The 17207-nt window shown below is 50.4% G+C and overlaps 1 protein-coding gene and 1 long non-coding RNA gene across 2 annotated transcripts in view; both read left to right on the top strand.

Annotated features, from left to right (window-relative positions):
- The first annotated feature begins 1666 nt into the window (after positions 1 to 1666).
- LOC140458799 (uncharacterized) lies at positions 1667 to 3012 on the top strand. Its single transcript, XR_011953701.1, has 3 exons — positions 1667 to 1769; positions 2624 to 2767; positions 2961 to 3012. It is a non-coding gene; the product is annotated as an uncharacterized lncRNA (long non-coding RNA).
- Positions 3013 to 5365: 2353 nt separating this feature from the next.
- The window catches only part of LOC140458720 (uncharacterized), a 30823-nt gene continuing 18981 nt past the window's right edge, over positions 5366 to 17207 (top strand). Inside the window, exons 1-9 of the mRNA XM_072553383.1 lie at positions 5366 to 5465; positions 8510 to 8707; positions 10808 to 11416; positions 11528 to 12010; positions 15323 to 15715; positions 15755 to 16080; positions 16192 to 16624; positions 16736 to 16936; positions 16976 to 17149. Coding sequence (XP_072409484.1) covers positions 5366 to 5465; positions 8510 to 8707; positions 10808 to 11416; positions 11528 to 12010; positions 15323 to 15715; positions 15755 to 16080; positions 16192 to 16624; positions 16736 to 16936; positions 16976 to 17149 — 2917 coding nt within the window. The remainder of the gene's footprint in view (positions 5466 to 8509; positions 8708 to 10807; positions 11417 to 11527; positions 12011 to 15322; positions 15716 to 15754; positions 16081 to 16191; positions 16625 to 16735; positions 16937 to 16975; positions 17150 to 17207) is intronic.

Here is a 17207-nt window from a genome sequence, read left to right as displayed (position 1 = left end):
CTGACGCTATCATTGATGTCCCACTCTCTGGGATTGCCCCTCAAGGTGCTGAGTTACAGTCAGACAGCACAGGAACAGACCCAACCCGTCCAATCCGAACATATTCCCAAATCGAGCTCATCCCACTTGCCTACGTTTGACCCTATCCCTCCAAACATTTCTTATTCACTGACTTGTCCAAATGTCTTTAAAACAGAGTAACTGTGTCCACACTCACTACTTCCTCTGGAAGGTCATGGCACACACAAACCACACTCTGTGGATAAAACTTACCCCTCATTCTTTTTAAATCTTTCTCCTCTCACATTAAAAATATCCATTGTAGTCTTGAAATCCCCCACACGAGGGAAAAAAACCACCTGCCTTTCACCTTATCTGAACCCCTCATGACTTTATAAACGTCGATAAGGTCACCCATCAACCTCCTACGCTCCAGTGAATAAACTCCCAGCCCATCCAGCCTCTCCTTATAACTCAAACCCACTATTCCAAGGAACATCCTGGGAAATCTCTTCAGGACCCTCTCAGTTTAATTATATTCTTCCGATAACAGGGAGAACAGAACAGGCCACAGTATTCCAGACGAAGTCTCACGAATGTCCTTTAATATCCCACTCTCCACCTCACTCTCCACATCCTTTAATATCCCACCAAGTCTAATCCCACACTCCCCATACCCTTTAATACCCCACCCAGTCTAATCCCACTCTCCCCCTCACTCCCCACACCCTTTAATATCCCACCCAGTCTCATCCCACTCACCCCCTCATTCCCCACTCCCTTTAATATCCCACCCAGTCTAATCCCACTCTCCCCCTCACTCCCCATTCCCTTTAATATCCCACCCAGTCGAATCCCACTCTCCCCCTCACTCCCCACAGAGTTTAATATCACACTCAGTATTATCCCACTCTCCCTCTCACTCCCCACACCCTTTAATACCCCACCCAGTCTAATCCCACTCTCCCTCTCACTCCCCACACCGTTTAATATCACACTCAGTCTTATCCCACTCTCCCCCTCACTCCTCACACCCATTAATATCCCACCCAGTTGAATCCCACTCTCCCCCTCATTCCCCACACCATTTAATATCCCACCCAGTTTAATCCAACTCTCCCTCCTCACTCCCCACACCCATTAATATCCCACCCAGTCTAATCCCACTCTCCCTCCTCACTCCCCACACCGTTTAATATCACACTCAGTCTAATCCAACTCTCCCCCTCACTCCCCACACCATTTAATATCCCACCCAGTCTAATCCCACTCTCCCCCTCATTCCCCACACCCTTTAATATCCCACCCAGTCTAATCCCACTCTCCCTCCTCACTCCCCACACCGTTTAATATCCCACCCAGTCTAATCCCACTCTCCCCCTCATTCCCCACACCATTTAATATCCCACCCAGTCTAATCCAACTCTCCCCTCACTCCCCACACCCATTAATATTCCACCCAGTCTAATCTCACTCTCCCTCTTCACTCCCCACACCCATTAATATCCCTCGCAGTGTGAGTGAAATGTTTGAGGTTGTGATCGGAATGAGGGGGTGTAATTTGAAAGCACAGTCATGGTCCCTGAGTGAAAATTCTCCTCAAACTGAAACTCCGAGTCTCACTGAATTCTCTGCAATCTCTCCCTTCGCAGGACGATCTCTTCAATGTTTCACGTGTTCAGCCTCCTCCGGTTCCTGCTCACTGAGAGAGAACACTTGCCTGATTGGCATCACCAACTGCCAGACTGTGTCATCCCACACCATCATCGGTAATCCTGCCTTTCTGTTGAAAGCCGACTCTTCCCAGATTGGAGGGAATGGGGCCAGACAGTGTGACGGGAAGTTTCTTTCCCTGTTGGCTGATTGCAGACGTGTCGGCTGGAGACTAGGTTCTGGCTCCTGGTTTCAGTTCCTCCCAGCGCAAACCCACATGGAGCAGGGGTACTGCTGTGAGACAGGTGGAGTGTCCCGACCTCTGAGGCAGGAGGGCCGGAGTTGACAATCATCCCAGCCCCTGAAGAGGCGTAGGGTGATATTCTCCAGAACAGTGAGGTTCTGAAAATATCTCATTGTGATACTGGGTTTATTATTGTCACATGCACTGAGATACAGTGAAAAGTATTGTTCTGTATGATATCCAGACAAATCACACCTTACAGAAGTACATCAGGGTAATGGAACAGAATGCAGAATATAGTGTTCCAGCCACAGGGAAGATGCAGAGAGACATCAACTCTAACATAGGTACGGTTGGGTCATTAGTCTGATAACAGCGGGGAAGAAGCTGTGCTCGAATCTGTTGGTACATGTTTTCAAACCTTTGTATCTCCTGCCCGATGGAAGAGGGTGGGAGAAAGTATTCCCGGGCTGGGAAGGCGCTTTAATGATGTTCGTTACTTGCCCGAGGCAGTGGGAAGTGTAGATGGAGATAACGGGGGGAAGGCTGCTTTGTGTGATGGACTGCGCTGTGTTCACATCTCTCTGTAATTTGTTGTGCTCCATACCAAGCTGGGATGCATCCAGATAGGATGCTTTCTGTGGGGCATCGACAGAAATTGTTGCAGACGGAGTGAAGCTAAACAAATGATGTGGTGAAGTTCTAACTCCAGCCTGTTTACCGTAGACAGTGGGACTGAGACACTCAGACACATTGAACAACGCTGTGAGAGTCCCTCCGAAGATGTTTCGTTGAGCACTGGAAGGGTGTTTATCTCCCGGAGCAGCCGTCTCTGTGGCTCAGACCGATGTAATGACCAGACAGTAGCAGGTGAGGATCACAGTGAGGTCTGTCAGGATTCAGACCCACATGAAAACCCTGGGGGGGGGGGGGGGGGGGAGGTGATGAACGTCAGGTTTGGGGAGTTGTGTTAGGGGGAGGGGATGTGACGATTTGAGGGGAGGATGGTTTTGCCCTTGAATCAAAGAGAAGGCATCTTCTCTTCTTCCCTTTGTGATTTCAGAGCCTGCCAACACCACCCTGAACGGACTGCAATGTTTCGGATGCTACAGTCCATCCATGGCCTCCTGCCTGGCCAATCTACAGAAGGTGGAGTGTGCGGGTCGGGAGAATCGCTGTGTGAATGGAAAAGGCCAACAGAGATTGTGTACGTAGATACACTGCATCGTCCACTGCTCTCTCCCAACCTCAGTCACTGAGCTTCAGGGTCAATGTCGAACTCACTCCCAGGTTTGGGATGTTGAAGGGAGCCATTGTTCAGGAGAATGGAATGATGGGATAGCACAGCACAGGATGAGGCCATTCAGCCCATTCTTGTCCACCAGGATGCAGTACTGACTGGGTTCCCTCTTTGACCCAGTTGTCAGTCCACAGTCTGTATGCAGAGGGAGAGGTGGGTCACTGGCTGGTGCTGAATGGGAACATCCTTCAGCCCCAATCTCACCTGGGCCTGGGCCTGGGTTGATACTCTCCGTGGGCCTCAGCACTTGGCTCGGGACCATCCCCTGACAGGGAGTCGCTGACAGGGAATGTGCCTGATTCTGGGCCCCTTCCCCAATCCAGCTCTCACCCCCTGAGCAGGTTTCACCCCCCCACACCCTCCAGGAGGGTAGGTGTCTGGGGGAGGGAGTTTTTGGGCCCCTGGTCTGGCTCTCAGCCTCACAGCCCTCACCCAGACATTGCTCAGAATGTAACATCCTACAGGTATCCCCTGCTTTTGGAAAGTTCACTTTCCCCCACCTGCCTTTTCACAAAGACCTACATTAGTATCTGTTTTCACTCACTGAAAGAAATCCAAAGAGGATTTTCACTTTTCCCAGAAAAGGAACTGATTCTTCACTTTGTGCCATTTCGGCTTCTGAAAGGTTTCATGGGAACGCCGCTACTTTCCGGATCGCGGAGGAAAGCTGTACCTCTCCCCAGGAACCCACCAACCCCAGCCCAGCTCAGTGATCCTCCAATCACAGGCTCCCGCTATCACTGATCCTCCAATCACAGCCCAGTACACCGATCCTCCAATCGAAGCCTCCCTCTCTCACCGCGCATCCAATCACAGCCTCACGCTCTCACGGACTCACCAATCATAGCCTCCTGCTCTTACTAAGCCTCCAATCACTGCCTCCCGTTCTCACTATCCTCCAGTCACATCCTCCCGCTCTCACTGACCCTCCAAACGTAGCCCAGCAAACTGATCCTCCAATCAAAACTTCTCTCCATCACAAATCGTCCAATCACAGGCTCCTTCTAACACTGACCCTCCAATCACAGCCTCCCTCTATTGCCAAGTCTCCAATCATACCATCCTTCCATCCCAGACTCTCCAATCATCGGCTTCCTCTCACTCCCTGACCCTCCAATCGCAGTCTCCTCTATCGATGAGCCTCCCATCATCGTCGAGGTCAGTGACCATCCAATCATAGCCCAGGTCACTGATCCTCCAATCACAGCCTCCTGCTCTCACTAACTCTCCAATCATACTGTCCCTCTATTACTGATCTTCCAATCACTGCCTCCCTCTCTCACTATCCTCCAATCACAGCCTCCCTTCCCACTGATCCTCCAATCACAGCCTCCCTCTCTCACTATCCTCCAATCACAGCTGCCTGCTCTCAGTGATCCTTCAATCACAGGCTCCCTCTCCCACTGATCCTCCATTCACAGGCTCCCTCTCCCACTGATCCTCCAATCACAAGCTCCCTCTCCCACTGACCCTACAATCACAGCCGCCCGCTCTCACTGACCCTCCAATCACAGCTTCCCTCTATCGCCGAGTCTCCAATCATTCCATCCTTCTGTCCCAGACTCTCCAATCACAGGCTTCCTCTCACTCTCTGACCCTCCAATCGCAGTCTCCTCTATCGATGAGCTTCCCATCACAGTCGAGCTCACTGACCGTCTAATCATAGCCCAGGTCATTGATCCTCCAATCACAGCCTCCTGCTCTCACTAACTCTCCAATCATACTGTCCCTCTATCTCTGATCCTCCAATTACAGCCTCCCGCTCTCATTGACTCGCTAATCACAGCCTCCCTCTCCCACTGATCCTCCAATCACAGCCTCCCTCTCCCACTGAATCTCCAATCACAAACTCCCTCTCCCACTGATCCTCCAATCACAGTTGCCCGCTCTCACTGATCCTCCAATCACAGCCTCCCTCTCCCACTGAATCTCCAATCACAAACTCCCTCTCCCACTGATCCTCCAATCACAGCTGCCCGCTCTCACTGATCCTCCAATCCCAGCCTCCCTCTGTCACTGATCCTCCAATCAGGACAGTGACCCTGTTTCCTGTCTGGGATCCACTCTGTTGCGATGTGATCTGTTCTCTGATCTCCCCCACAGTGTCAGATGTTGGCCGAGATGTCGTTTTTAAAGGATGTGCTTCGGCGAATCAGTGCGGAGCGCGGATGGATTTGCGAGCGTTGGGTTTGTTGCTAAGCGACGTGTCCTGCTGTGAAGGCTCTTTGTGTAATGGAGACCCAGGGATCACCACCACAGTGGATCCAGGTAAAGGTGACACAGACTCGGTGGGAGACACCCAGTGACCATCCCCCCTTCAGATCCCCACTGTCCCCAGGCAATAATGGTGTCTAGATCCTGCACCAGATCCCCTCGGATCGTGCTGCTTCAGTTGGATCCCCTCACTTTAAGCTCATTGACTGATCCCTCTGCTCCGTTCCCCCTCAGTCCCTGTTCCCCTTAGATTCATTGAGCTAGCCATCCTAACCACTGCCTGTGGTCAGGAGTTCAACTCCCCACGGAGGGACATTTCTTCCCTGTTCCTCACTGGATGCAGGAGAGACTATCGTGTGTCCCAATCCCCCAGACTCCTTCAGGATGTTTTATTCAGGTACGCAACCTTCCTCAAATCGCCTGGCATTTTGGGGTTAGGTGGGGAAGGGGGTCAGTGTGATGGTTACTGCTGGGGAAGGTGGGAAGGGCTCGCAGTATTTTGGAAAAGTAAGTTCCCTGCTCCTCATTGTGAGTGATGTTTACACAGCTGCTGCTTCAAGCCAATGGGAGGAGATCAAGGTTTTGTGTGTGTGTGTGTGTGTGTGTGTGTGTGAGAGAGAATGTGTGTGTCTGTGTGTGTGAGCGTGCCTGTGTGTCTTTGTGTGTGTGCGGGTGCCTGTGTGACTGTGTGTGTTTCTGTGTGTGTTTGTCCGCGTTGGTGTGTGTGTCTGTGTGTGTGTGTCTGTGTGTGTGTGTGTTTGTCCGCGTTGGTGTGTGTGTCTGTGTGTGTGTGTCTGTGTGTGTGTGTGTGTGTGTGTGTCTGTCTGTGCCTGTGTGTTTGTGTGTGCGTGTCTGCCTGTGCCTGAGTGTGTGTTTGTGTGTGCCTGTGTGTGTGTAGTGGGGAGAGTGGGTGGGTGGTCAGTCCAGGTTGAAACCAGCTCAGTCCCAGCAGACACACCCAGAGCAGGAGCTGATTGGTCTTTGGTTGGTGACAGAACCGAAACCTTCTGTTCCTAGCAATTCCTTCCTGAGGTCAGTAATATTCCTTGCTCAGAAACCTGGTCTGTGCTTCCCATCAACCTCAGTCTAAACGGCCAGTTCATTTGGGAACTTACATTCTCCGATAATATCTTTAGCCGTTGCGGTGACTCTGGGAATAGGAGTCACAATAGTCGGGAAGAATCCTAGGAAAGAATCTGGGAGGAATTTCTCTCCTTAGGGAGTGAGACTCATTCTCCTGGACAGCATTGCAGATGGTCAGATCCCTCAATGTTGATTTGTCAATGAAAAATTCAACTTCTGCATCAGAATGAAGCTGCCGATGAATTCGGTTGCAAAGTGCCCACATGATGGACTGGTCATGATGTTCCTCACCCCCACAGTTTCTAACTCCATCCCATTTCGAAAATACAGCAGACGGGCGGGGGGTGGTTCCTGATTTACAACCATCCGCCTTACAGACAATCCTTACAAAGATGATCCCATCCTGGGCTGTAATTATAACCATCCAATGCTCTAATGGTTCCTGTATTTACAAACAGCTGCTTTACATTGCTGGGGGATGAGATTCCGACTTGAGTCCAGGCCAACTTGCAAATGGAGCCCGTTCACAATCCCCGGGGGACTGCCTGGGAACTGGTTCCCCTTTCTCCATCTGAAGGGATTGATCTCTCCAATTCGCACAATTTCCCCTCATTGAATCTCACTCATCCCAGAATAGCCCATTCCCTCAATCCTTCAGTCTCCGACTCTGCCTGACGAGAGCAGTCTCCTCAACTTGCTTGTAGCTCCCGCTAACCCAGTGTGAGCTGGGGAGAGATCATTCACAGCCTGGAGTGTAGGGGCAGGTCCAGTGGAAATCTCAACACTAACCCCCCCACTCCCTTATCCCCAAATCCCTCACCCTTCCTCCCAAACCTCTTAGGAAGCATCATCTTCCGGATCCTGCCCAGTCCAATCCTTCTCCTGTTCACGGAGAACATCTGGTGATGAAGATTTCCAATTGGTGTTTTGGAATGAACTGAGATCAGTGGGCAGGTCATTGCCCATCTCTGTCAGTGATCTCCTCGCTTTATTAAAGAGGGCATGAATTAATAATTAAACTGACCACATTACACCCATTCCCAGCTCTCTCCTATCGGAGTGTATATATTCCACATCTCTCGATCGATGACATTCAGAGAAATCAGTAAATCCCTGAATGCAGAGGTATATTTAGTAAGTTTGCAGATGACACCAAAATTGGAGGTGTCGTGGACATTGAAGAAGGTTACCTCAGATTACAACAGGATCTTGATCAGATGGGCCAATGGGCTGAGGAATGGCAGATGGAGTTTAATTGAGATAAATTCTGGTCTCCTTCCTATCAGAAAGATGTTGAGAAACTTGAAAGGGTTCAGAAAACATTTACAAGGATGTTGCCAGGGCTGGAGGATCTGAGCTACAGGGAGAGGCTGAACAGGCTGGGGCTGTTTTGCCTGGAGTGTCAGAGGCTGAGGGGTGATCTTATAGAGGTTTATTAAATCATGAGAAACATGGATTGGGTAACTAGACAGGGTCTTTTCCCTGGGGTGGGGGAGTCCAGAACTAGGGGGCATAGATTTAGGGTGAGAGGGGAAAGATATAAAAGAGACCTAAGGGGAAACTTTTTCACGCAGAGGGTGGTACGTGTATGGAATGAGCTGCCAGAGGATGTGGTGGAGGCTGGTACAGTTACAGCATTTAAAAGGCATCTGGATGGGTATATGAACAGGAAGGGTTCAGTGGTATATGGGCCCAGTACTGGCAAATGGGAGTGGATTTGGTTCAGATATCTGATCGATATGGACAAGTTGGACTGAAGGGTTTGTTTCTGTGCTGTATATTTCTGTGACACTATGGCTCTAAAGTGTTAAACTGACAGTTTTATGGATTCCTGAATCCTCAGCACAAACTTGAGAGACCTCAGGAGCTGAATTAGACAGCCATTACAAACCCATCGGAAATTTCCTGCTCAATCTGGCTCATCAATGTCTTGGCTCCTCGATACATGTGGGACTTAAGATTAATTATTTCCCAGCATTCTCTTCACTCAGTGTGTCTGTCTGACCTGCTTTTAGGTTCAAACGTGTCAACCCCAGCAGCAACCAGCACATCGACCCGGGCAGCCACCAGCACATCGAGCGCAGCAACAACCATTACATCGATCCCAGCAACCACCAGCACATCGACCCCAGCAACCACGAGAACATCGACCCCAGCAACCACCAGTACATTGATCCCAGCAACAACTAGCACATCAACCTCAGCAACAACCAGTACATCAACCCCAGCAACAACCAGTAAATCAACCCCAGCAACAACCAGCAAATCAACTCCAGCAGCGACCAGCACATCAACCCCAGCAACAACTAACACATCAACCCCAGCAACAACTAACACATCAACCCCAGCAACAACCAGCACATCAATCGCAGAAGCAACCAGCACATCAACCCCAGCAGCAACCAGCACATCAACCCCAGCAACAACTCACACATCAACCCCAGCAATAACCAGCACATCAATCGCAGAAGCAACCAGCACTTCAATTCCAGCAGCAACCAGCACATCAACCCCAGCAGCAACCAGCACATCGCTGCCAGCAGCAACCAGCACATCGATCCCAGCAACAAACAGCACAACAACCCCAGCAGCAACCAGCACATCAACACCAGCAGCAACCAGTGCATCAACCCCAGCAACAACCAGTACATCAACCCCAGCAACAAGCAGTACATCAACCCCAGAAACAACCAGTACATCACCCCGAGTAACAACCAGTACATCAACCCCAGCAACAACCAGTACATCAAACCCAGCAACAAACAGTACATCACCCCCAGCAACAACCAGTACATCAACCACAGGAACAACCAGTACATCAATCCCAGCAACAAGCAGTACATCAACCCCAGCAACAACCAGTACATCACCCCGAGTAACAACCAGCACATCAACTCCAGCAACAACCAGTACATCAACCCCAGCAACAACCAGTACATCAATCCAAGCAACAAGCAGTACATCAACACCAGCAACAACCAGCACATCAACCCCAGCAACAACCAGTACATCAACCCCAGCAACAAGCAGTACATCAACCCCAGCAACAACCAGTACATCAACCCCAGTAACAACCAGCACATCAACTCCAGCAACAACCAGGATGTCAACACCAGCAACAACCAGCACATCAACCCCAGCAACAACCAGTACATCAACCCCAGCAACAACCAGGACATCACCCCGAGTAACAACCAGTACATCAAACCCAGCAACAAACAGTACATCACCCCCAGCAACAACCAGTACATCAACCACAGGAACAACCAGTACATCGATCCCAGCAGCAACCAGCACATCGCCCCCAGCAACAACGAGTACATCAACACCAGCAACAACCAGTACATCGACCCCAGCAACAACCAGTACATCGACCCCAGCAACAACCAGCACATTGACAGCAGCAACCAGTACATCAACCCCAGCAACAACCAGTACATCAACCGCAGCAACAACCAGCACATCAGCCCCAGCAACAACCAGCACATCAACCCCAGCAACAACCAGCACATCAACCCCAGCAACAATCAGCACATCAAACCCCGCAACAACCAGTACATCAACCCCAGCAACAACCAGTACATCATCCCCAGCAACAACCAGTACATCGCTACCAGCAATAACCAGCACATTACCCCCAGTAACAACCACAACATCGACCCCAGTAGCAACCAGCACATCAACCCCAGCAACAGCCAGTACATCAACACCAGCAACAACGAGTACATCGATCCCAGCAACAACCAGTACATCGACCCCAGCAACAATCAGCACATCGACCCCAGCAGCAACCAGCGCATCGACACCAGCAGCAACCAGTACATCGTCCCCAGCAACAATCAGCACATCGACCCCAGCAACAACCATTACATCGACACCAGCAACAACCAGTACATCACCCCCAGCAACAACCAGTACATCACCCCCAACAACAACCAGTACATCATCCACAGCAACAACCAGTACATCGATCCCAGCAGCAACCAGCACATCGACCCCAGCAACAACCAGTACATCAACCCCAGCAATAACCAGCACATCAACCCCAGCAACAACCAGTACATCAACCCCAGCAACAACCAGTACATCAACCCCAGCAGCAACCAGTACATCGATCCCAGCAACAACAATTACATCAACCCCAGCAACAACCAGCACATCAACCCCAGCAGCAACCAGTACATCAAGCCCAGCAACAACCAGCACATCAACCCCAGCAACAACCAGTACATCGACCCCAGCAACAACAATTACATCAACCCCAGCAACAACCAGCACATCAACCGCAGCATCAACCAGTACATCAACCCCAGCAACAACCAGTACATCGACCCCAGCAACAACCAGTACATCGATCACAGCAACAACCAGTATATCGACACCAGCAATAACCAGCACATCAACCCCAGCAACAACCAGTACATTGATCCCAGCAACAACCAGCAAATCAACACCAGCAACAACAAGCACGTCAACCCCAGCAACAACCAGCACATCAAGCCCAGCAACAACCAGTACATCAACTGCAGCAACAACCAGTACATTGATGCCAGCAACAACGAGCACATCAACCCCAGCAACAACGAGCACATCAACCCCAGCAACAACCAGCACATCGACCCCAGCAACAACCAGCACATCAACCCCAGCAACAACTAGCACATCAACCCCAGCAACAACCAGTACATCAACCCCAGCAACAACCAGCACATCAACCCCAGCAACAACCAGCACATCAACTCCAGCAACAATCAGCACATCAAACACCGCAACAACCAGCACATCAACCCCAGCAACAACCAGCACATCAACCCCAGCAACAACCAGTACATCGAACCCAGCAACAACCAGTACATCAACCCCAGCAACAACAATTACATCAACCCCAGCAACAACCAGCACAACAAACCCAGCAACAACCAGTACATCAATCCCAGCAACAACTACATCAATTACAGCAACAACCAGTAAATCAAATCCAGCAACAACCAGTACATCATCCCCAGCAACAACCAGTACATCAACCCCAGCAGCAACCAGCACATCAACCCCAGCAACAACCAGTACATCAACACCAGCAACAACCAGTACATCGATCCCAGCAGCAACCAGTACATCGACCCCAGCAACAACCAGCATATCAACCCCAGCAACAACAATTACATCAACCCCAGCAACAACCAGCACATCAACCCCAGCAACAATCAGCACATCAAACACCGCAACAACCAGCACATCAACCCCAGCAACAACCAGCACATCAACCCCAGCAACAACCAGTACATCGACCCCAGCAACAACTAGCACATCGATCCCAGCAACAACCAGTGCATCAACCCCAGCAACAACCAGCACATCAACCCCAGCAACAACCAGTACATCGACCCCAGCAACAACCAGTACATCAACCCCAGCAACAACAATTACATCAACCCCAGCAACAACCAGCACAACAAACCCAGCAACAACCAGTACATCAATCCCAGCAACAACTACATCAATTACAGCAACAACCAGTAAATCAAATCCAGCAACAACCAGTACATCATCCCCAGCAACAACCAGTACATCAACCCCAGCAGCAACCAGCACATCAACCCCAGCAACAACCAGTACATCAACACCAGCAACAACGAGTACATTGATCCCAGCAACAACCAGTGCATCAAATCCGGCAACAACCAGTACATCAACCCCAGCAACAACCAGCACATCAACCCCAGCAACAACCAGCACATCAACCCCAGCAACAACCAGTACATCGATCCCAGCAACAACCAGCACATCGATCCCAGCAACAACCAGTGCATCAACCCCAGCAACAACCAGCACATCAACCCCAGCAACAACCAGTACATCGACCCCAGCAACAACCAGTACATCAACCCCAGCAACAACAATTACATCAACCCCAGCAACAACCAGCACAACAAACCCAGCAACAACCAGTACATCAATCCCAGCAACAACTACATCAATTACAGCAACAACCAGTAAATCAAATCCAGCAACAACCAGTACATCATCCCCAGCAACAACCAGTACATCAACCCCAGCAACAACCAGCACATCAACCCCAGCAACAACCAGTACATCAACACCAGCAACAACGAGTACATCGATCCCAGCAACAACCAGTGCATCAAATCCGGCAACAACCAGTACATCAACCCCAGCAACAACCAGCACATCGACCTCAGCAGCAACCAGCATATCGACCCCAGCAACAACCAGTACATCCACACCAGCAACAACCAGTACATCAACCGCAGCAACAATCAGCACTTCAAACCCAGCAACAACCAGTACATCACCCCCAGCAACAACCAGTACATCGATCCCAGCAGCAACCAGCACATCGACCCCAGCAACAACCAGGACATCAACCCCAGCAACAACCAGTACATCAACCCCAGCAACAATCAGTACATCAACCCCAGCAACAACCAGCACAAAGATCCCAGCAACAACCAGCACATCAACCCCAGCAACAACCAGTACATCGACCCCAGCAACAACTAGCACATCGATCCCAGCAACAACCAGTGCATCAACCCCAGCAACAACCAGCACATCAACCCCAGCAACAACCAGTACATCGACCCCAGCAACAACCAGTACATCAACCCCAGCAACAACAATTACATCAACCCCAGCAACAACCAGCACAACAAACCCAGCAACAACCAGTACATCAATCCCAGCAACAACTACATCAATTACAGCAACAACCAGTAAATCAAATCCAGCAACAACCAGTACATCATCCCCAGCAACAACCAGTACATCAACCCCAGCAGCAACCAGCACATCAACCCCAGCAACAACCAGTACATCAACACCAGCAACAACGAGTACATTGATCCCAGCAACAACCAGTGCATCAAATCCGGCAACAACCAGTACATCAACCCCAGCAACAACCAGCACATCAACCCCAGCAACAACCAGCACATCAACCCCAGCAACAACCAGTACATCGACCCCAGCAACAACCAGCACATCGATCCCAGCAACAACCAGTGCATCAACCCCAGCAACAACCAGCACATCAACCCCAGCAACAACCAGTACATCGACCCCAGCAACAACCAGTACATCAACCCCAGCAACAACAATTACATCAACCCCAGCAACAACCAGCACAACAAACCCAGCAACAACCAGTACATCAATCCCAGCAACAACTACATCAATTACAGCAACAACCAGTAAATCAAATCCAGCAACAACCAGTACATCATCCCCAGCAACAACCAGTACATCAACCCCAGCAACAACCAGCACATCAACCCCAGCAACAACCAGTACATCAACACCAGCAACAACGAGTACATCGATCCCAGCAACAACCAGTGCATCAAATCCGGCAACAACCAGTACATCAACCCCAGCAAAAACCAGCACATCGACCTCAGCAGCAACCAGCATATCGACCCCAGCAACAACCAGTACATCCACACCAGCAACAACCAGTACATCAACCGCAGCAACAATCAGCACTTCAAAACTAGCAACAACCAGTACATCACCCCCAGCAACAACCAGTACATCGATCCCAGCAGCAACCAGCACATCGACCCCAGCAACAACCAGGACATCAACCCCAGCAACAACCAGTACATCAACCCCAGCAACAATCAGTACATCAACCCCAGCAACAACCAGCACAAAGATCCCAGCAACAACCAGTACATCTACCCCAGCAACAACAATTACATCGATCCAAACAACAACCAGTACATCAAATCCAGCAACAACCAGTACATCATCCCCAGCAACAACCAGTACATCGACCCCCGCAGCAACCAGCACATCAACCCCAGCAACAACCAGTACATCAACACCAGCAACAACCAGTGCATCAAATCCAGCAACAACCAGTACATCAACACCAGCAACAACCAGTACATCAACACCAGCAACAACCAGGACATCAACCCCAGCAACAACCAGTACATCAACACCAGCAACAACCAGGACATCAACCCCAGCAACAACCAGTACATCGACCCCAGCAACAATCAGCACATCGACCCCAGCAGCAACCAGCTCATCGACCCCAGCAATAACCAGTACATTGACACCAGCAACAACCAGGACATCAACCCCAGCAACAATCAGCACATCAAACCCAGCAACAACTAGTACATCACCCCCAGCAACAACCAGTACATCACCCCCAACAACAACCAGTACATCATCCACAGCAACAACCAGTACATCGATCCCAGCAGCAACCAGCACATCGACCCCAGCAACAACCAGCACATCAACCCCAGCAACAACCAGCACATCAACCCCAGCAACAACCAGTACATCAATCCCAGCAACAACCAGTACATCGACCCCAGCAACAACCAGTACATCATCCACATCAACAACCAGTACATCGATCCCAGCAACAACCAGTATATCGTCCCCAGCAACAACCAGCACATCAACCCCAGCAACAATTACATCAACCCCAGCAACAACCAGCACATCAACCCCAGCAACAACCAGCACATCAACCCCAGCAACAATCAGCACATCAAACACCGCAACAACCAGCACATCAACCCCAGCAACAACCAGCACATCAACCCCAGCAACAACCAGTACATCGACCCCAGCAACAACCAGCACATCGATCCCAGCAACAACCAGTGCATCAACCCCAGCAACAACCAGCACATCAACCCCAGCAACAACCAGTACATCGACCCCAGCAACAACCAGTACATCAACCCCAGCAACAACAATTACATCAACCCCAGCAACAACCAGCACAACAAACCCAGCAACAACCAGTACATCAATCCCAGCAACAACTACATCAATTACAGCAACAACCAGTAAATCAAATCCAGCAACAACCAGTACATCAACCCCAGCAACAAGCAGTACATCAACCCCAGCAACAACCAGTACATCAACCCCAGTAACAACCAGCACATCAACTCCAGCAACAACCAGGATGTCAACACCAGCAACAACCAGCACATCAACCCCAGCAACAACCAGTACATCAACCCCAGCAACAACCAGGACATCACCCCGAGTAACAACCAGTACATCAAACCCAGCAACAAACAGTACATCACCCCCAGCAACAACCAGTACATCAACCACAGGAACAACCAGTACATCGATCCCAGCAGCAACCAGCACATCGCCCCCAGCAACAACGAGTACATCAACCCCAGCAACAACCAGTACATCGACCCCAGCAACAACCAGTACATCGACCCCAGCAACAACCAGCACATTGACAGCAGCAACCAGTACATCAACCCCAGCAACAACCAGTACATCAACCGCAGCAACAACCAGCACATCAGCCCCAGCAACAACCAGCACATCAACCCCAGCAACAACCAGCACATCAACCCCAGCAACAATCAGCACATCAAACCCCGCAACAACCAGTACATCAACCCCAGCAACAACCAGTACATCATCCCCAGCAACAACCAGTACATCGCTACCAGCAATAACCAGCACATTACCCCCAGTAACAACCACAACATCGACCCCAGTAGCAACCAGCACATCAACCCCAGCAACAGCCAGTACATCAACACCAGCAACAACGAGTACATCGATCCCAGCAACAACCAGTGCATCAAATCCAGCAACAACCAGTACATCGACCGCAGCAACAACCAGTACATCAACCCCAGCAACAACCAGCATATCAACCCCAGCAACAACCAGTACATCGATCCCAGCAACAACCAGTACATCACCCCCAGGTACAACCAGTACATCACCCCCAGCAACAACCAGTACATCATCCACAGCAACAACCAGCACATCCATCCCAGCAACAACAATTACATCGATCCAAACAACAACCAGTACATCAAATCCAGCTTCAACCAGTACATCATCCCCAGCAACAACCAGTACATCGACCCCTGCAGCAATCAGCACATCAACCCCAACAGCAACCAGCACATCGACCCCAGCAACAACCAGTACATCGACACCAGCAACAACTAGTACATCAACCCCAGCAACAACCAGCACATCGACACCAGCAACAACCAGTACATCAACACCAGCAACAACCAGTGCATCAAATCAATCAACAACCAGTACATCGACCCCAGCAACAATCAGCACATCGACCCCAGCAGCAACCAGCGCATCGACACCAGCAGCAACCAGTACATCGTCCCCAGCAACAATCAGCACATCGACCCCAGCAACAACCATTACATCGACACCAGCAACAACCAGTACATCACCCCCAGCCACAACCAGTACATCACCCCCAACAACAACCAGTACATCATCCACAGCAACAACCAGTACATCGATCCCAGCAGCAACCAGCACATCGACCCCAGCAACAACCAGTACATCAACCCCAGCAATAACCAGCACATCAACCCCAGCAACAACCAGTACATCAACCCCAGCAACAACCAGTACATCAACCCCAGCAGCAACCAGTACATCGATCCCAGCAACAACAATTACATCAACCCCAGCAACAACCAGCACATCAACCCCAGCAACAACCAGTACATCGACCCCAGCAACAACCAGTACATCAACCCCAGCAACAACAATTACATCAACCCCAGCAACAACCAGCACAACAAACCCAGCAACAACCAGTACATCAATCCCAGCAACAACTACATCAATTACAGCAACAACCAGTAAATCAAATCCAGCAACAACCAGTACATCATCCCCAGCAACAACCAGTACATCAAC

This window comes from Chiloscyllium punctatum, chromosome 34 (genome assembly GCF_047496795.1).
Source record: "Chiloscyllium punctatum isolate Juve2018m chromosome 34, sChiPun1.3, whole genome shotgun sequence".
NCBI classification, from domain to species: Eukaryota; Metazoa; Chordata; class Chondrichthyes; order Orectolobiformes; family Hemiscylliidae; genus Chiloscyllium; species Chiloscyllium punctatum.
This window is presented reverse-complemented; position numbering and strand designations above follow the sequence as displayed.